Consider the following 20469-nt stretch of genomic DNA (forward strand, 5'->3'; position numbering starts at 1 on the left):
CGAGCACCCTTAGCTGGTCCTCAAGCCCGTACAAGGGTGTGTACTGGTCCTCAAGCTTACTTACAGTAAGTAAGTACTGCTTACTGTGGCGGTGCACAGGGAGATCGTGCCTTGGTCTTTCTATGCTGAACCATGCTAAACCAGGGGCTTCAGCAGTTGGGGCTAGAGGTCCCGGGGTAACCTGGAGGCATGGAGGGGTCAAACCTGCCTCCATGCTGAGGGGTCAGTGCCCAGAGATCCTCAGGACCTGAAGTGAAAGTCGGTGTGGTAAGTTTAGAGATCATGGTCCCCAGAAGAAGGACACCGGGCAGCCCATCTCTTTTGTCCTAGAAGATCAAGTTTTCTCCACGGAGGTCCCCGGAAATGAGACACAACTTACGTTAAACTCACTTCAGCCGAACAAGGTGTACCGAGTCCGGATTTCAGCTGGCACGGGGGCCGGCTACGGAGTCCCTTCCCAGTGGATGCAGCACCGGACACCCAGTGTGCACAACCAGAGCCATGGTACGGAGCTGCGGGGGCAGACTGGACAGTGGGTATGAGTGTCCTGAGCCTTGGAACCCCAGACCACCCCCAACACAGACCTGTCACTGCCCCACCCCCTCCCCACCCCCACCCCACCTGCTGCACACACACTCGATGCAACAGGGAGACCTGGGTGTGGGAGAGCAGGGTTCAAGTATCTCTCCGTTCACTTTGTGACCTTTGACACGTCACTCAGGCTGAGGATATGGCTCTCTTGGTAGAGTGCTTGCCTAGCATGCACAAAGCCCTAGGTTCCATCCCGAGCACTGCATAAGCCCAGCGTGGTGGCACATGCCTGTGATCCCAGCAGAAGGATCCGAAGTTCAAGATCTGCCTCACCTACCAGCCTGGGATGCACGAAACTCTGTTTCAAAGGAAGGAACCCATTACACAGTAGCTAGTTTTGCCGAGAGGCCCAGTAGTAGACTGATTAAATGCCTACAAAGTCTGCCACCATTTTTAGACTACTGGCAAGTAACTTGAGTTTCTGAGCTCAGTTTCTATCTATAAGATATAGATAATAGCTTTTTTAAAAACTAGGTTATAGAGTTACAAGAATGAACTAAAATAAATATACAAAGAATACCATGATGGCCCAGCTAGCAAAGGGGCTTGCTGCTTTTTTTCTGGGGATCAGACTCCCATTGTCTCCCCAGAATCTATACGGTGGCAGGAAAGAAATGAGTCCACGACTTGTCCTCAGACCTCCACATGTACACACAGACAGACAGACAGACAAACAGATGCTTAAAATTTAAAAATACATATACAGTGTCTTTTTGGTTTTGTTTTGTTTTTGTTTTCGAGACAGGGTTTCTCTGTGGCTTTGGAGGCTGTCCTGGAACTTGCTCTGTAGACCAGGCTGGTCTCGAACTCACAGAGATCCACCTGCCTCTGCCTACCGAGTGCTGGGATTAGGACCCCTCACTCTAGTGGTTCCAGATCCCGTTTCTTACCTCAGCAGTCCCTTGTCTGTATTTATCCCTTCAAGAGACTAGCAGAAGCCTCTGTTTCCCACATGGGGCCTTCACAGCTAGCATGCAGTGCTCCAGGCCACCGGGAGGTGGCAGAGTGGAGCAGTAGAGAAAGGCCTGGGACAACTCGCTATGCCGTGCCCCGCCTCTGCCCTGCATCTGCTCAGGTCCCTGACCTCACTCATTCTCTTCCCTTTGTCCCCATCATCTTCCTCTGCCCCCAGTCCCTTTTGCCCCTGCAGAATTGAAGGTGAGGGCAAAGATGGAATCCCTGGTGGTGTCATGGCAGCCGCCTCCTCACCCCACCCAGATTTCCGGATACAAACTCTACTGGCGTGAGGTGGGGGCCGAGGAAGAGGCAGACGGTGACCGCCCCGCAGGGGGCCGTGAAGACCAGGTTTGGGACGTGGGGCCTGTGAGGCTCAAGAAGAAAGTGAAGCAGTATGAGCTGACCCAGCTAGGTGAGCAGGCCTGGCCTCGGGAGGGTCACGTAAGCCGGGCAAACTGGGTGCGGAGAGCGTGACCCCAGTGGCCTTCCCCAGTCCCTGGCAGGCTGTACGAGGTGAAGCTCGTAGCTTTCAACAAACACGAGGACGGCTATGCAGCTGTATGGAAAGGCAAGACGGAGAAAGCGCCCACGCCAGGTGAGGGGCGGGGGGGGGGGTCTGAGAGCCCTTTTCTTTTTTCCCGGACCAGCCAGCAGGCAGTGTGCACGCCACGCCCACCCCAGCCCACGCTCCTGGGCAGGAGTCCTGGTGCTGTCAGGCATGCCCCTCGTTCTCAAGCTAAGCAGAACAAATGGGGGAGAGTTGGAAGAGGCTGAGGGACCCCATGCTTGATGCGTGACTCCTGGCTCCAGCATTCAATCTTTAGCTGTTTCAGACGCATCCACCTACACCGCATGATCCGTCGGATCATCCCATAATTCTTTTTTTTAAAGATTTATTTATTACTGTGTATACAGCTTTTCTGCCTGCATGTATTCATGTAAGCCAGGAGAGGGCACCAGATCTCATTACAGATGGTTGTGAGCCACCATGTGGTTGCTGGGAATTGAACTCAGGACCTCTGGAAGAGCAACCAGTGCTCTTAACCTCTGAGCCATCTCTCCAGCCCCCCATCCCATAATTGTTAAGCGGGAGAACATCTTTATGGTTTACCTAAGAAGAAATGAGTTTTGTGGTTATGGGTGTTTTGCTTGCGTGTGTCTGTGCACCACCTGAGTTCTTGGTGTCCCTCGAAGCCAAAAAAGGGTTCCAAATCTCCTGGGACTGGAATTACAGACCCATGGGAGCCACCATGTGGGTGCTGGGAATCGAACCCAGATTCTTTGGGAGAGCAGTACGTGCTCTTAACTGCTGAGCCGTCTCCCGTTCTTGGTGTATTGCTTCTGCCCAGCCCTCTGCTCAGCGCAAACCATAAACTTAAAACATTTTAAGATTTGCTTGAGTATAATCTTAAATTTTTAAATTATTTTTACATTTTTATTACATTGTTAAAAATTTGCATGTGTTAGTGCACTTGCAGGGGTGAGAGGAATCTGATTCTCTTCCATTACTGGGTCCCGGGGATCAAACTCAAGTCCTCAGGGCTGGCAATAGGTGCCATCTCACTGCTCAGTGTTGGCAAGTGGGGGGTGTGGTCTGATTTGGTTTTGTTGTTGTTGCTGTCTTTTCTTAATGCAGGGTCTCACTATGTACCTCTGACTGTCCTGAAACTATATAGACCTTGAACTCACAGAAACCCACCTGCCTCTGCCTCCCTAGTGCTGGGACTAAAGGCGTGTGCTACTATGCCTAGCAATTTCACAGCTCTTTGCTTTGCTTTTGTTTTTTTGAGACAGGGTTTCTCTGTGTATCCCCGATTGTCCTGGAACTCACTTTGTACCCCAGGCTGTCCTTGAACTCACATCCGCCTATGTTTGCCTCTCAAGTGCTGATATTCAAGGCACGCACCCCCCACACCAGGATAATTTCAGTTTTTGAGAGTGAACTTTACAAGTGATGGTATCCTGTCACAGTGTCACAAGGGTCAAAGAAGCCAAGGGATTCACCTAAGGCCACTCAAAGCCTAGACTAACTAGGACCAAGACCCCTGGCTCCCAAGCTGTGCTGCCCTTTGGCCCTGCTTTGTCACCTTGAAGAGCCATCCTGACACTCAGTCAAAAGCAAAGAAACCTGGGTTCTAATTCCAGATAGCTCTTTTTTTTTATTCAACAACTATTTGACTAAGTATCTACCACGTGCCAGCTCTGTTCTGGATGTTTAGTGTTGAATAAGGTATCTGCTCTCTTGGAGTTTCTTTTATGCTATCTAATAAACATTTGTCGGCAAATAGTATGCATTATATCAGACAGTTTCCTACCTGCATTGTAAGTATTAACGAATTGAACTTCAAAAGAACCCCCATGAGGGAGCCAGTGTGATGATTCATCAGGTGAAGGGCTTGCTGCAAGCCAGAGGACCTGAGTTTGGTTCCCAGGCTCCCCCAGGTTGTCCTCTGACCTCCGCAGGCACAGTGCGGTATGCTCACCCCCTTTCCTCCACACAGCAAACACATGTGTGCCTGAGATGGCTCAGTGGTCAAGAATATTTACTGCTTTTCCAGAGGACCCGAGTTTGGTTCTCAGCAACTATTTCTGTTGTCTCACAACCACCTGTGACTTCAGCTTCAGCGGATCTGAAGTCCTCTTCTGGCTGCAGGCACCCACACATAATCATTAATAAAAAATAAAATGAACACATTTAAAGAAAAAAACTCAAGGCCTAGATATTGTCATAGGTATATGAATAGGAAACAGAGACACAGAGAGGTTATGCAACGTCTCTAAAGTCACACAGCTAGTAAGTGGTAGAAATGGAATCTCATTTTGTTTTTGTTTTTTTGGGGGGGCAAGATAGTGTTTGGAGGCTGTCCTGGAACTCACTCTGTAGACCAAGCTGGCCTCAAACTCACAGAGATCCGCCTGCCTCTGCCGCCCAAGTACTGGGATTAAAGGCGTGCGCCATCACTGCCTGCAGAAATGGACTTTCAACCGAGCCTGGCTCCAGAGACAAGGCATGCCTTCTTTGTCACATTCTCACTGGGGATGATTCATAGTCGCTCTGTGTGTGACCTTAGCAAAAGTCACTTCAATTCTTGGGAGGTTCATCTGCAGTGGGGATAATGCCACCCAACTCACGGGATCAAAAGCGAGGGCCAGTGTCAGTCCTGGTAGCACACAGCTATAACCCCTGCACTAGAGAGGCAGAGGCAGGAGGATGGAGAGTTAGAGGCCAGCCTGGGTTACTATGTAATGAGACCCTGTCTCAAAAATAAAGAGGGGGGAAAGGCCAAATAAGCCTAGTGGGACTATGAGTGCCCGTCCCCTCCCCTACACTTGGCCTTTCCATTCTAGACCTGCCTGTCCAGAGGGGGCCGCCCTTGCCTCCTGCCCATGTCCACGCAGAGTCAAACAGCTCCACTTCCATCTGGCTCCGGTGGAAGAAGCCAGACTTCACCACCGTCAAGATTGTCAACTACACTGTGCGCTTCGGTCCCTGGGGGCTCAGGAATGCCTCCCTGGTCACCTACTATACCAGGTATCAGCAAGGGGAGGCAGCGGGAGAGCTAGGAGAGACACTTCAGGGCTCAGCTGTGGCAAGGGCACACCCAGGATCTACACAGGTGTCTCTTCCCTGGGGTGCAGCAGTGAGACAGAGCTCTCTGGTCCCATCCCCTGCTGGCAGAGCCTGTGGTCACCGGTCGGTGAGAGTGAGGCTTCCATTTACTGAGGCCCTGCCCTCCCGTCATGCAGAAGATAGCTCTAGGAGCTGCTAATTGGTTGAGAAAATACCCTGTGAACAGCAACAGAGGCATAAACTAAGACAAGAAAAGATGCCTCAGAAGTGACAGGCCCCCAAGTGAAGAATAACTTAATTCAGGAAGGCTTCCTGCAGGCCAGGAAGGTCTGGTTTGGAGGTTAAACATGAAGTAGCATACATCCAATTATCTGTGGGTCACCTGGGTGTGTTGGGGGGAGAGGTTAGTGGTCCCAAGGAGCAGCTCCCTCCAGGGTAGGGCCTGGCTGGAGACAGGGGCTTACGTTTGGGGTTCTACGTGGCTTGAAGCCTGTCTGAGGACACTAGCCGTATCTATCCCTTCCTCCACTCCCAAGCTCTGGAGAAGACATCCTCATTGGCGGACTGAAGCCATTCACCAAGTATGAGTTTGCGGTACAGTCCCATGGTGTGGATATGGATGGGCCTTTTGGCTCCGTAGTAGAGCGCTCCACCCTGCCTGACCGTAAGTATCCACCACCCTCTCCCCATACGTGCCACCATTTGCTGGGTCCAGCGAAGGAGAAAGACGGGGAGACTGTGCCCTCTCCCCCTCACCTCCCGCCATCCTTAGCTGGGGCTGTGTCTCTGACCCTTCACTCCCTCGCTGCGCTGCGCTGCAGGGCCTTCCACACCCCCGTCTGACCTGCGCCTGAGCCCTCTGACGCCATCCACTGTTCGGCTACACTGGTGCCCCCCCACAGAGCCCAACGGCGAGATCGTGGAGTATCTAATTCTCTACAGCAACAACCACTCCCAGCCTGAGCACCAGTGGACACTGCTCACCACAGAGGGTAAGGGTGCCCTGCCACCCTCTCGGGGGACCAAGTTAGTCGTGAGAACGTCTGGAAGCTTCTGGGGCTGGGGCAGCTTCCTGCCCACCCCCTTCTAACTGCCCCCCACTTAAACCACAGGAAACATCTTCAGTGCAGAGGTACATGGCCTGGAGAGTGACACTCGGTACTTCTTCAAGATGGGGGCCCGCACAGAGGTGGGGCCTGGGCCTTTCTCCCGATTGCAGGATGTGATCACTCTCCAGGAGACATTCTCAGGTACCAGGGAGGAGGGAGGAGGCCTTTGGGGCAACCTGGGCCCCAAGACCCCTGGATTGGTTCCCAAGATCCTGCTTTTGGAAACTGCTCTCTCTTGACTTTGGGGGAGGGTGACAGCTTGTTCAAGGGACTGTCCTAGCTTTGAGATGTTCTTTTATTATTTTATAGTGGAGTGTGTGTGTGTGTGTGTGTGTGTGTGTGTGTGTGAGTGTGTGTGTAGCACAGTGCGCATGTGAAGGTCAGAGGTCATCAGAGAGCTGGTTTCTTGGGGAGCTTGCTTTGCTTAGAGGATTGGCTTGGTGAGCTCGTGAGCTCTGTAAAGGGGAAGTGGACAGCAGGCTGGATAGACACCCTCAGGGTTCAATTAAGATAAAAATGAGAACCCAGGGCCCTTATTGAAAATTATTACAGACGCAAAGATGGGGCCAACAGAGCATTAAGCATACATAGGACTGAGGAGATGTCTGTTTGGTATAATGCTGCCATACAAGCATCAGGACCTGAGTTCAAACACCCAGCACCCACGTAAAAGCCTGATGTGGCAGCTTACACTGTGATCCCGGTGCTGAGGAAGCAGAGACTTGATGACCTCTGGGGCTGAGAGTGATGGAGGAGATCATGTGATGTGGACCTCTGACCTCCACGGGTCACACGCATGCGGCTGTGCCCCTCCCCTACATGAGCGTGTGCATACATCACAGGAACACGGGTGTACACACCATGAAAGCAGGCGGGAGAAGGCCTCACTGGAAAGTCGACTCTGTGAAGTCTGATGTGGGGAGGGACAGGTGGTGTAGAGCAGGGAAGACCATGGTGGGCTCAGTTCGGGGCCAGTGAGGTCCTGTGGCCTTCTACACTCCAGTCAGAAGAATGGGGACTTCCAGGCTTGGTGTGGTGGCACATGCCTTGATCCCAGGAGGCAGAGGCAGGCGGATCTCTGAGTTCAAGACCAGCCTGGTCTACACAGTGAGTTCCAGGACAGCCAGAGCTACGCAGAGAAACCCTGTCTCAGGAAAACAAAACAAAAAACAAAAGAGAAGAGAGGTGGCATCTCCAAAGCGAGAGACTGAGGCTAGCAGTCCTCTGCAGAAGGCCCCGCCCCTCTGGATCTGTGATCGCTGCACCCTTCTGTTCCTGAACCGTTCTGTCCTCCCCCCCACAGACTCCTTGGATGTGCACTCTGTCACAGGCATCATCGTGGGCGTCTGCCTGGGCCTTCTCTGCCTCCTGGCCTGCATGTGTGCCGGCCTACGACGGAGCTCCCGCAGGTGAACCAGGGAACGGTGGGGACCGAGGGCTTCCAGGAAGGCTGCAAAGTGGACCCAGGAGCGTACACATCCCTGCTGCACGTGGAGTTCTGTTAAAGTTAGGGCTGTGGAGGTGGGGTGGGTCCAGAGCTACATTCGCCCAGCCTATGTGAAGCCCTGGGCTCCACCCTCAGCAGAACAAAAACAGGTCCATAATTTATTAGCATTCTGAGATGAAGGATTGGGGCGTTGTTCTCGTGAGAATGTAGGATGAGCTTAGGGGAGCCCCAGTCTCCCCACCTCAGCCAGAGCAGGCAGTCACCCTGTGTGCTGTCTTCACAGCTTCCAGCAACGTGGATGGAGAAGCCCCGCCTCTCCACACGAGGAAGGGTGTCATTTGAGGGTCAGGCTGTGCGGACAGTAGTCCTCCCTTTCTTGTTGCACATGCCACACCAGGAAACCAAGTCCACTCTTGCCTGACCCATTGCTTTGCTCCTGTTGCAGGGAAGCCCTCCCAGGGCTGTCCTCCACAGCCACCTCTGGGAACCCAGCCCTGTACTCCAGAGCTCGGCTTGGGCCCCCCACTATCCCTGCTGCCCATGAATTGGAGTCCCTCGTGCACCCCCGCCCCCAAGACTGGTCCCCACCGCCCTCGGATGTGGAAGACAAGGCTGAAGTGCACAGCCTTATGGGTGGCAGTGTTTCGGATTGCCGGGGCCACTCCAAGAGAAAGGTGAGGGACCGTCTCAGTAGGTCAGAGGCACACGCGGACTCATTCCCAAACTAAACACCAGGGGGCGACAGAGCACAACTTTTGACCGTAAGACAGACACCAGGCCCAGAGCCAAGTAGAGAAGCCTATGTCCCTTTCCTTAAGGATCCTTTGGGAGTAGCCAGCCTTGTCTGCACCTGGGAGGGCCTCAGAGCTGTATTTGCTGAGAGCACCCAGATCTCCCCTCACTTCCCTGATCACTTTGACTGTGGCAGAGTAGGGCTGGGCCCAGGATAAGGTAAGACCCCGTAGGCGTGGTCCCCCTGGGGCTGAAGTGGTGGCACACCCTGACCAAGAGTCTTTTTTTTTTTTTTTTTTTTTTTTTTTTGGTTTTTCGAGACAGGGTTTCTCTGTGGCTTTGGAGGCTGTCCTGGAACTCACTTTGTAGACCAGGCTGGCCTCGAACTCACAGAGATTCACCTGCCTCTGCCTCCTGAGTGTTGGGATTAAAGGCATGCACCACCAACGCCCGGCCCTGACCAAGAGTCTTGATGGTCACTTCTCCCGTCCCGCCCCCTTCCTCTGCGATGAGGAAGAGCCCACCAGACTTGGGAGCCCCGGGCTGTATGTGTCAAGTGTTGTTGGGGTTATGACTGCCTGCCTCGGTTCCCACCCCTGCCTAGGGAAGGTGCTTCAGTGTGGAACCTGTCTGCCACAGGCCTGGACCCTGCATACATCTTCTTCCTTTGCAGATCTCCTGGGCACAACCAAGTGGGCTAAGCTGGACAGGCTCCTGGGCAGGCTGTGAGCTGCCCCAGGGTGGTGGTCCTAGGCCCGCTCTGACCCGTGCCCTGCTGCCTCCAGCCGGAACTGGGCAGACACTGTTGCTGCAGGCTCTGGTGTATGATGCCATAAAGGTCTGTGTCCTGATCGGAAGGGCAGGCAGGAGGGAAGGGCCCCCTAAGCTTTCCAGGGATAGAAGTATATTCAGCAGGCCTTGTAGCTTCCAAAGGGGAGTGGGTGACAGGAAGTCCAGTTTGGGAACAATTCCTTCTTTACCTGAAACTAAGTGGCCCACAGTAGAATTACAGAGTAACTGAGGGTAGCCTAACCCCTGATATACTGGGTCCTTCCTGCTCTTCATGGAGGTCCTGTGTCTAGTACTTTCTGGAAGCCTGAGTCTGGGCAAGCAGGTGACATTCTCTACTAGCTGCCTTTGCCGGTCTGAGCACCCCCTCCGGCGAGACAGTGCTCGGTACATCCTCTAGTGGAGGGGCCTCCTTTCTCCACCCCACATCTGCTGATCGTTCTTCTGATACCCACACTCAGTGGTGCTCACCTGGCCTTTTGTTCTCTGCTCTGCCAGAGCAATGGGAGAAAGAAGCCGCCCCCAGCCTGCAGGAATCAGGTAGAGGCCGAGGTCATTGTCCACTCCGACTTCGGTGCATCCAAAGGAAGTCCTGACTTCCACCTCCAAGACCTGGAGCCGGAGGAATCCCTGCCGACAGAGGCTCCGCCTTCCACCTCAGGGGTTGTGGATCTGTCTCAAGGAGCAGACTGGCTGGGCAGGGAGCTGGAAGAGTGCGAAGAGGCAACCACAGGGCCAGAGAGGCTCACCTGCTTACCAGAGGCAGCCAGTGCCTCCTGCTCCTGTCCAGACCTCCAGCCCAGCACTGCTCCAGAGGGAGCCCCTGCGGAAAGCGGCCAGCCCAAAGCCCTGTGCCCTTTAGCCGTCAGCCCAAGCCTCCCCAGGCCTCCTGTCTCCTCTGCTCAGCTTCCCTGAGCAAAAGGCTGATATGGCTCAGGAACATGTCAGGCATGGCCACACACGTGTGTGCTAGAGATGTCAACAAGCCTTTTGGAGCCTCCTAGGACCCTTTGGCTGGGATGGGGGAGTCCCCATACTCTGCACCACGGCTGTGATACTGGAGGGACTTGAGACCCAGCTCCATGTGATGGACATATGTGAAGTCATGTGTGTGTGCTGGTTGAGCTGGGAAACCTCACCGTATGTAGCAGTCACTGCGGCCTGACGGATCCTCCGTGGCAGGATGGTGTAACAGTGATCAGTGCCAGCTCTTTGAGCCGTAGCTTTGTCACCCAGCCTTTTATTACACTCTGAGAGTGTCTTCAATGCCGTGTCTACGAAGACGGCCCCAGCCCCTCTGCTGTCAGCTGGGCTGAGTTGAGTGCCAGTCAACTCTGCAGGCCTACGTCGCAGCCTGCCTGCCTGAGGCTGCAGTTGTCAGCCTCGTGGCCTCCTAAGGCCTGGAAGGCTGGGTGAGCCCAGCTTAGCTCCCCTGTCCTTTGAGCGACTCTGCACCTGATTTTGTAACGTGGGAAGTGCCTGGCTTGGGGAATCTTCTTTCTCTCCCTGTCCCCTCTTCTGTGCCCCTTCTTTGTTCTCGGGGTCTGTGTCGTGCTGCCCTGCTCCCCTACCCTGGGGCCCTTCTCTTTCCTGTGATGCCTCCCACTGACTCACCGCTGTTTCCCTTCCTCCGTGTCTCCCATGCTCGCCATTGTGTCCTGTGTTTCTTGTCCCTAGGTTCAACCTATGCACCCTTCCCTAACAACATGACTACCTCATGTCTGCTTCAGACCATAGTGTGACCCCTGGGTCCCCATGAGCCCCTGCGAGCCCCGCTGTGAGCCCCCTTTCTGGGCAAACGACCCACTCCAGGTAGATTTGGGAAAGACCTTTTGGCTTCCTGGCCTCCTTCTCCTTGAGATTGAGAAGGATAGGTTTTCTACGGAAGACATGAACCTAGGCTGCACCAGGGAAGCCATGAGAAGGGGTAGGGACTGAAACCAGAGGCTGAATAAAACGGCTGCCACCCATCTGCACAGAAAAATGGGTTCGTGCTTTTGCCTTGCAGTCTTCAGTCCCTGCTGAAGCTGAAGGGATGTGGGGGGCGGGGCAAGAGAGCTACAGTGGCTCAGCTCCCTAACCTGCCTGGATTGAGGGTGGGAAAGGAGTTCCCTCCAAGATGCTAGAAGGGAAGTCTGTGCACAGGAAGGGGTGGCTAGCTCTTTTTTTTTAAATTTTTTTTAATTTTTTTTATTTTTCCTTAAATTGAATCCTGAGGTCATCTTATCACGCAGGGACAAGCCTGACTTGTACTTCCTGTATCGTGAAAGCCATGCTATCTTTTGATGTCTTACCTTAGTCATCTTCCAGCAGTGTAGAATTGGGGGGGGTTGCTCTCTGACTGCACATCTTTTTATTTTAACTGGCCAGCATATCAAGTGTTAACTCTGGCTTCTGGGCCAAATTAGAAATAACCAGTGTATCTTTCCTTTTTTTTTATTCTTTCAGCAGAGTTGCAGCCCCTGAGAGCGTCTGTGTCACTCACATTTGACACCTCACCTACATTTCCTCCTCCTCCCCTCTTCAGCCTATGATAACACTAAAGATTATTAATGTTGCTTTCGTGTCTGGTTAAAGACAGGATTGTCACTTGAACTACTTCTACAGCATTCAGAGTGGCCACAGCCAACACCACAGTGTGTTTCTTCATTGCTTTGAAGGTCAAAAGCCTCATTTTATTTTGCTGGTTAGATTTTTTTACTTGCCTTGAATGAAATAGCCTTTTTAACAGTGGGCTCTTAGCATTACACCACACAGTCATTGCTCATGTTCTTGTTTAACAGGCACTGAGGCTCTGGTTTAAATTAAATGGCTGCAAATGAGACAATTTATAACCCATTAGGCTGGGTGGAAGATTGTTTCTCAAAAGCAAATAAGTAATAAATCTGGTATCTGCCTATAACTCACAGTTGATAAGAAAGTAGCCGTTACTCACAAGCATTATATATGATTTGGGTTCTGAGTAACTGGGGAGTGTTCGATTTGTGTCTTTGTAGCAGCAGGTTTTATTAGAAAAGAGTCTATTGGCCTTTTACAGGGTATTAATTCCTTTGTCGCTTGCCATGGATGCCTTAAATTCTTTTGAGTCTCATTTACAAATCTTCCTTTTCTTGAAGCATGACAAGTGTACTCGATACTTACATGCTCACTTATTTACTCATCCTTAGTTTATGCTGTATCATTTAATTACATTTCCCAGCATCATGTTTCCTCCTTACAAATATGATACTCTTTAGTGTTACCCTAAGGCATTGATCATGTATCTGTCCCTATAATGAATTAATAAACTATTTTCCAGACAGGTTGCTCTTTTTTTTTAACTTTCTCTTAAAGATTGTGTGTTTGCGTGCACTCAGGACACACATGCATAATTTTATGTGTACCACACATATGCAGGTGCTCACAGAGGCCGGAGCACTTCAGATCCCTTGGAATTGGACTTGCCAGTCATTGTCATCCAGTATGGAGGCTGAGAACCTAGCAAGGTTCCTTTGCAAGAGCAGTGAGTGAGCACTCTTAACCACTGAGCCATCCCTCAGCCTCGGGATGTCTTCTGTTTGTTTGTTTGAGATAGGGTTTCTCTGTGTAGCTTTAGGCCTGTCTGGCCTAGAATTCACTGAGATCCACCTGCCTCAGCCTTCCGAGTGCTGGGATTAAAGGCTTGTGCCACCACTGCCTGGCAGAATATGTTCTTTATGGAACCAAATGGCTACATGCTCCTCAGTCTTCCTGGCCTAGGAAGTTTATTTCCTGCCAGGATGGGAAATTCCCCTCCACCCCCACAGGGGGCAGGGTTTGAGACAGGGTTTCTCTATGGAGCTTTGGAACCTGTCCTGGAACTTTTTTGTAGACCAAGTTGTTCTCAAACTCACAGAGATCCTCCTGCCTCTGCCTCCTGAGTGCTTGGATTAAAGGCATGGGCCACCACCACCCAGGGGAAATGGTAAATTTTAAGAGGAAAGATGGGCCCAAGAAAAAAAACTAGAGCCTCTTTCCCACTCAGTAGACGCTTAGGAAACATACACACACATACACACTCTTTCATAGACATATACATACATGATTTTTTCAAACTTCAAGACAAGGGGGCTGAAAATGTCATTGTGTGGTTGAAAAAGCACACCTAGCATGTGCCAAGCATGTTGGCCTGCATGTACACGTGTGTACCTCATGCGTGCCTGTGCAGAGAGAGTTTGGAAGAGTGTATCTGATTCCTTGCCAACTTTTTGAAATGGTGACATACATTGTGGCCCACAGATGTGTTGAGCCGTATTCCCAACTCCTGGATGCACCTGCTCTCGATGCAGTCTTAGATCAATGCACTCATAGGGTCACACCTTAGATCAATGCACTCTTACTTAGAATCACACCTTAGATCAATGCACTCTTAGAGTCACACCTTAGATCAATGCACTCTTAGGGTCACACCTTAGATCAATGCACTCTTACTTAGGGTCACACCTTAGATCAATGCACTCTTACTTAGGGTCACACCTTAGATCAATGCACTCTTAGGGTCACACCTTAGATCAATGAATGCACTCTTACTTAGGGTCACACCTTAGATCAATGCACTCTTACTTAGAGTCACACCTTAGATCAATGCACTCTTAGGGTCACACCTTAGATCAATGCACTCTTAGAGTCACACCTTAGATCAATGCACTCTTACTTAGGGTCACACCTTAGATCAATGCACTCATAGAGTCACACCTTAGATCAATGCACTCTTAGAGTCACACCTTAGATCAATGCACTCTTAGAGTCACACCTTAGATCAATGCACTCTTACTTAGGGTCACACCTAGATCAATGCAATCTTAGGGTCACACCTTAGATCAATGCACTCTTAGGGTCACACCTTAGATCAATGCACTCTTTTTTTTTGTTTTGTTTTTACGAGACAGGGTTTCTCTGTATTGTTTTGGAGGCTATCGGTCCAGCCCGGCCTCGAACTCACAGAGATCCGCCTGCCTCTGCCTCCCGAGTGCTGGGATTAAAGGCGTGCGCCACCACCGCCCGGCTCAGATCAATGCACTCTTAGGGTCACACCTTAGATCAATGCACTCTCATAGGGTCACACCTTAGATCAATGCACTCTCATAGGGTCACACCTTAGATCAATGCACTCATAGGGTCACACCTTAGATCAATGCACTCTTAGGGTCACACCTTAGATCAATGCACTCTCATAGGGTCACACCTTAGATCAATGCACTCTTAGGGTCACACCTACATGCTCGTCTTCCCAAATGTCTTGCTTTGTATGCAAGAACTCAAATGTATACAAGGTCACCAATGGTACTTCACACATCACAGGATCACTGTGCCTTTTACCGGAAGGAATCACGAGCCAGCAGAGGCTGTCATGTCCAGGACCACCCCAAAGTGGCTGGTGGGCCAGGCTCGGAATTAACTGGCAGATCACACAGAGAGGCTGCAATTTTGCATGCAGCAGAATAGCCATTATTTGCGTATCCCTCTCAGACCAGGGGTTGTAATAAAGAAAAATTAAACACTTGTCAAGATGAATTTAAAATGACAGCAATTCAGGACACCAATTTGACCTCTCTGGAGTTCCGAACATGCCAAGAAGGGGTGGTTGATGATTCAAGGCCTGCAGGAGGGCATTCCAGGACTTCAGGCCCCAAAGAGGCCCCTCTGTCAGTGCTACCTTCTCTGTTGTCTGTAGAGGCCTCACTCCAGCCCTTCCTCAATGAATCCTTTTGAGGCAATGGCAGACCCGGGTCCATGCTCTTGAATCTCTCCATTGCTCACATGACTTCAGACTATCCTCTTTGGCTTATATTAATGCAGATCTGTCTGTGTACAAGCACCTGATTCCTAGAGGCCTGAAGGGGTTTTTATTTATTTAGGTTGATTTTTAAATTTTTGTTTGTTTATTTGTTTAGCCAGGGTTTCACTATGTAGCTCTGGCTGTCTTGGAAACCATTATGTAGACCAGACTGACCTCAAACTCACAGAAATCCAACTGCCTCTGCCGCCAAGTTCTGGGATTAAAGATGTATACCACTATGCCTGGCCCTTCTGAAAAGAGCATTTTTGTTTGTTTGGTTGGTTGGTTTGGTTTTTTGAGACAGGGTTTCTCTGTGTAGCCCTGGCTGTCCTGGAACTCACTCTGTAGATCAGGATGGCTTTGAACTCACTGAGAAAAATGCCTGCCTCTGCCCCCCCGAGTGCTGGGATTAAAGGTGTGCACCACCATCACTCAGCCTTTTAGTACATTTTATTTATGGTGTGTGTGTGAGTGTGAGTGTGTGTGTGTGAGTGTGTGTGTGTGTGTGTATGTGTGTGTGTGCGCGCGCGCGCGCGCGCGCGCGCGCCATGGAGCAAGTGCAGCTGGCTGTCAGAGGACAATTTGCTGTGGATGTCATTTTCTCCATGCCTCATGTAGGTCCCAGGGATGAAACTCAGCCGGTCAGTCAGGTTGGCCACTGGTGTCTTTCCTCTAGAGTTGTCTTCCCGTGTGTGAAACATCAGACACAGCAGAGACGATCCCTGGCGAGTGGAACTTCCAGTGTGCTTACCCAGCTACCAGGTCATTTGCCCGGACCTTTGCTTTTAGCGATCTGCAAAGTTGAGGGGAGAAACTATTGTCTTCAGGTTTTAGACCAACTCAGTGAGCATGACTGGGCTGGACAGTAGGCAGAACCGGGTGGGGTCTCGGGTTTCTATTGGGGCTCTTAATGTAGTGTTAGGGCTACTCTTCCCAGAGGGAGGGAGTGCCCTAACTCCTCAGTCTACAGAGTAGCGACATGACCCATTCCTTGAACAGAAGGGCCGGGAACCTAGGGAATACTGAATTTCTAGCAACTTTGAGCAGTTTTAAGGGAATTGTCTTTAAAACAGAGATTTGCACATTGTGGAAGAGGGCACCGTAGAGAAAGTGGGGAAGAGCAAACCCCTCAGGTTTGCTTTTTTTTTTTTTTCCGCAGCCGGGACCCTCTTTCACAGTCTTCACTTTCCCAGATCCTGAAGTCCGGACGGACCACGAGGAGCGGATACCCGGCTGCAGCCCGGGTCGGCGCCGGCTACTCCCGCTGCAGTTCAAAGCGCAGGGGGCGCGTCCGCCGCGCAGCCGGGAATGTCCGGCAGCTTAAAGCGCTCGCCGGCTCTTTTGTTCCCCAGACCCGGCCTCCGGGGAGAGGGGGCTGGGGGGAGGGGAGAAGAGGGGGGGCGGCGGGCAGAGGAGGAGGGCGGTGCGGGCGCGGGCGGAGAGCGGAGCGCGCACCCCGGGCGCGGCTGACAGATCGCCGCGGTGGGTGCAAGATGGCGCAAGCGGCGCTCTCCCTAATCCCCGCTCCCCGCTAAGGCCAGCATGCGGCCCCAGCCTCCCGCCGCCCGGGCTCGGCCCCGGCCCGAGCCCCGGCCCCGGCCCCGGCGCCGGCCCCGCGGGACGCTGTGAGCCCGCGAGAGGCCCCCACCCCGGGTAGCGCCGCGCGTCGCCGAGCCCAGCGGACCGAGAGCCCCATGGCTGCGCCGCGCACCGCGTCCCCGCGCCGCCCGCCCGAGCTGCGCCGGCCCCGGCTCCTGCCGCCACTGCTGCCGCTGCTGCTGCTGCTGTTGCCGCTGTCCGCGCCAAGCCGGGGTGAGCCGGGGCTCAGAAGCCAGGCGAGAGGGGCGGACCCCGGGACACCGCGCGGACCTGCGCTAGGAGCGCGTGCTGGAGAGACCAGGCGGGACAGCGCTCTGCGGGCACAGGGAGAGCCACTCTGGCAAGGCTACCTGTGGTTGGAAGGACTGCGGGGGGACAGAATCTCGGGAGAGGGGTCTAGGGGACTAGGGTTAAGTTCAGGCTGGACCCTGATTTTGGACGGAGGAGCTAGGAGCGCGGCAAAGCGGGAGTTGGGGAGGCAGGCTTGCGTTGGGGACCAAAAGAAACAAGCCATAGGAAAACGAGCGGACGAGTCCCAACCGACGAGGGCGAGCTAGGGTGCTCAGAGCTGGGCTGGGGGACCCTGAGTAGCCCAAGGCGACTGAAGCCGGAAGCGGCCGATCGGGGTCCCGGGATGGGGGCGCGCCAGCACGGAACTGAGAAGGCATCATTCCCACCCCACACACCCCAGCAGTGTTTAGAGCTAGGACTGCGTCCGGAGGTTTACGAGGAAGAGGGAAGAAAGACTCCCGGTGGGCTGAGAGGGCGACCCTGCCAAGAACTGGGAGAGCCGGAGGAGAGACGATGTCTCCCAGGGCCAGTGCCTGCCAGCCGCACTGCCCAGGGCCCCGCCCTTCCCCGAGGGAGCTCTCTAGGAGTCTCTGCCCTGGGTTTGTGGGGCCATCCGTAGTTTCCTCGGTGGCTGTAAAAGACTCATTTCACCCAAAAAGGGTGTGGATCTAGGTCGTCCTCTTTCTCAAATCATTTGCAGACACACGTTTGAACTACTCTCTTTCCTTTCCTTCTCAAAAATCAAAATACTGCATCTGCACCCAGGAGAAACTTCATCCCTGTGGCTTCAGCGGGGGGTTGACTCAAACTTAGGGTGTGTGGAGGATTCGAGGGATCTGACCGAGTGTGAGCGTCAAATGTCTTAAACTGTCCTTATCCTAGAGTGGAGGCAATGCCTAGACAACCCCCCCCCCGCAACTAGGGCCCCCGCTCAGCAGGGAAGGCCTTGGGTCTATGAGGAAGAACCCAAGGTCCAGGACCTCAAGGCCCCGAAAATGTGAGGAGGGGGCTCTATGCCCAGCCTTTTAGACGAGGAGGGCTCATTGCTCTTGGAGGGAAGTCATAACTGATCTGATAAATTGCTTGAGGGAGAGAGACTGGCTGTCACCCGTGGGATATGAGTGCTTATTTCTCTTGCCTGGTCCCTGATTCCTGGGCACCATCACACACACACAGCACACACACACAGCACACATACACACTCACGCTCATTTTTATCCTGCTGGAGCAATGAAGTTACCTGAGAGTGAAGGTTATAGACACAGCGCGCGCGCGCGCACACACACACACACACACACACACACACACACACACACACACACACACACTTTCTGCTAAATTTAGGAAATCTAAATTGATATTTACTATTTCCGATCTCTCCATATAACAAAGGTCAAAGGACCAACACCCAGAGCCTGGGGTAAGAGGTACAGCGTAGGCCATACACAGCCTTGTCTGTACCCTGAGTGCTGGGCTCATACCTGCTGCTCCCAATTGTGCATTGGACCAGGTCTCTGACGGTTTGCCAGCAAATGGAAACCTGATTTATTACTATCTCACACCACTTTTGTTTTGTTTTGTTTTTCTTGAGACAGGGTTTCTCTGTATTGTTATGGAGTCTGTCCTGGAACTCGCTCTGTAGACCAGGCTGGCCTCGAACTCACAGAGATCTGCCTGCCTCTGCCTCCCGAGTGCTGGGATTAAAGGCGTGTGCTACCAATGCCCAGCTCACACCACTTTTTTGGTTTGGTTTTTTGAGGTAGGGCTTCTCTGTGTAGCCCTGGCTGACATAGAAATCACTTTGTAGACCAGGCTGGCCTCGAACTCAGAGACCCACTGGCTTCTGCCTCCCAAGTGCTGCGCCACCACACCAGGCTTAATTCTATTTCCTTCCTTCCTTCCTTCCTTTTATCCTTCCTTTCTTTCTTTCCTCCTCTTCCTCTTCCTCCTTCTCCTCCTCTTCCCCTTCCTTCCTTTTTTATTCACAGTGAGGAGCATCTCTGTCACTCTTGTATGGGGATGACCAAAATGCCTCCCTGCATAATTGATTCTAATGCCTCCACCTCACTAGTGCTGGGATCACAGGCAACCACGTTGGGTTTTAGTGCTGGCAAACAGCACTTTATGCATGCTAAGCAAACACTCTACCAACTGAGCTACATCCCTAGCCCTTTGCATTGCTCTAGCAACTTTAGTTTTCCACAGCACTCTCTTGTAAATCATGTTACAAGCCACATTTAAATAGCTGGTGGCGGGCACCCTGAGATTTTTAAGGTTACACCCTGAAAGTCTGTGAGGCTTCAGTGCTTGTCAGGGTGATGGCCGAAGTGGCAGCAGAGTACTGGGATCAGCCTTGCTTTTGAGACTCTAATCTGGGCTGGGAGAGGGGGGCAGGGCTTCTCTGTGTAGCCCTGGCTGTCCTGGAACTCACTCTGTAGACCAGGCTGGCCTCAAACTCAGAGATCCCCCTGCCTCTGCCTCCCGAGTGCTGGGATTAAAGACATGAGCTACCACCACCGCCCAGCTGAGACTCTGGTGTTTTATTTTTCATTTAGCTTTAGTTTTAGTTTATTTTATGTGTGTGGGTGTTTTGCTCACTGTGCATCTCTTCCATGCCTGGTTCACATGGAGGCCAGAAGAGGGCATTAGATCCCTAGGTCTGGATACAGGTGCTTTTTGTGTCCTCATGTGGGTGAAGGAAATCGAACCTAAGTCCTCTGGAAGAGAAGCCAGTGCCTTTAGTCACTGAGCCATCTCTCCAGCCCTCCAAGACTCAGATTTGTAACGACCAATTGTGAGGCCCTGACATCTCGAGGTTTCAGTTTTCTTATCTACGAAAGGAGTGGTACAAATGGCATTCATTTTTCTGCTGTGGTTGGAGTTAAGTAAAATAATGCATAGGATGGCATTCTGTAATACATAATAGTTCTGTGTTTAATAGGGATTCCTATGAAGTCTACAGACTTAGGGTTGTGATGGGTACATAGAACCATGGAACTTGAAATCTCTGTGTATGGAATCCTTTCTGGCTGTATGTAAATTCTATGCTAACATCTCCTTTCCTTCCTGATGCAGGTCTGGGCCACTCTGCTGAACTAGCATTTGCTGTGGAGCCAAATGACGATATTGCTGTCCCTGGACAACCCATAGTGCTGGGCTGCAAAGTGGAGGGGACCCCTCCAGTGCAAGTCTCCTGGAGGAAGAATGGAGCAGAGCTTCCTGAGGGCACCCGCTCCACCCTGCTGGCCAATGGGTCCTTGCTGATCCACCACTTCAGGCTGGAGCAGGGAGTTGGCCCTTCAGACGAGGGTGACTACGAATGTGTGGCTCAGAACCGCTTTGGGCTGCTGGTCAGTCGGAAGGCTCGTATCCAGGCTGCAAGTAAGTAGATGTCCCTTTTTTCCTTTTACATTAACCAGACTGGTGACCGGGGTCAGTCTATATCATGAGAACGGGGAAGAGGCCCATTTCGTGAAGCTCAGAAGAACAAAGTTTCTAGCTTGGATCAGTGACAGGTGGCACAGTGGTGACTTTGCATGGCAAAGTTATGTCATGTGCTCTTTTTAGTGACTGGGGTGTGAACTGA

General features: G+C 52.2%; 2 protein-coding genes across 5 annotated transcripts in view; both read left to right on the forward strand.

The window, feature by feature from the left end:
• Igdcc4 (immunoglobulin superfamily DCC subclass member 4) overlaps positions 1 to 12495 on the forward strand; it is a 37289-nt gene extending 24794 nt beyond the window's left edge. For 2 of the 3 annotated variants that reach the window (XM_005075545.4, XM_013117455.3), the window contains 11 exons: positions 331 to 504; positions 1724 to 1960; positions 2042 to 2143; positions 4897 to 5080; positions 5656 to 5783; positions 5941 to 6111; positions 6232 to 6369; positions 7532 to 7637; positions 8121 to 8349; positions 9081 to 9245; positions 9695 to 12495. In XM_005075545.4, coding sequence (XP_005075602.1) covers positions 331 to 504; positions 1724 to 1960; positions 2042 to 2143; positions 4897 to 5080; positions 5656 to 5783; positions 5941 to 6111; positions 6232 to 6369; positions 7532 to 7637; positions 8121 to 8349; positions 9081 to 9245; positions 9695 to 10111 — 2051 coding nt within the window. In that variant the 3' untranslated portion in view covers positions 10112 to 12495. The remainder of the gene's footprint in view (positions 1 to 330; positions 505 to 1723; positions 1961 to 2041; positions 2144 to 4896; positions 5081 to 5655; positions 5784 to 5940; positions 6112 to 6231; positions 6370 to 7531; positions 7638 to 8120; positions 8350 to 9080; positions 9246 to 9694) is intronic. The other variant, XM_005075546.4, reaches the window with a different exon arrangement.
• A 4192-nt stretch (positions 12496 to 16687) lies between these two features.
• Positions 16688 to 20469, forward strand: part of Igdcc3 (immunoglobulin superfamily DCC subclass member 3) — a 44448-nt gene continuing 40666 nt past the window's right edge. For both annotated transcript variants that reach the window (XM_040740171.1, XM_040740172.1), the window contains exons 1-2: positions 16688 to 16805; positions 19959 to 20264. In XM_040740171.1, the coding sequence (XP_040596105.1) occupies positions 16688 to 16805; positions 19959 to 20264 (424 nt within the window). The remainder of the gene's footprint in view (positions 16806 to 19958; positions 20265 to 20469) is intronic.

The sequence above is a fragment of the Mesocricetus auratus genome, unplaced genomic scaffold, assembly GCF_017639785.1.
Source record: "Mesocricetus auratus isolate SY011 unplaced genomic scaffold, BCM_Maur_2.0 Super-Scaffold_100691, whole genome shotgun sequence".
NCBI lineage: Eukaryota > Metazoa > Chordata > Mammalia > Rodentia > Cricetidae > Mesocricetus > Mesocricetus auratus.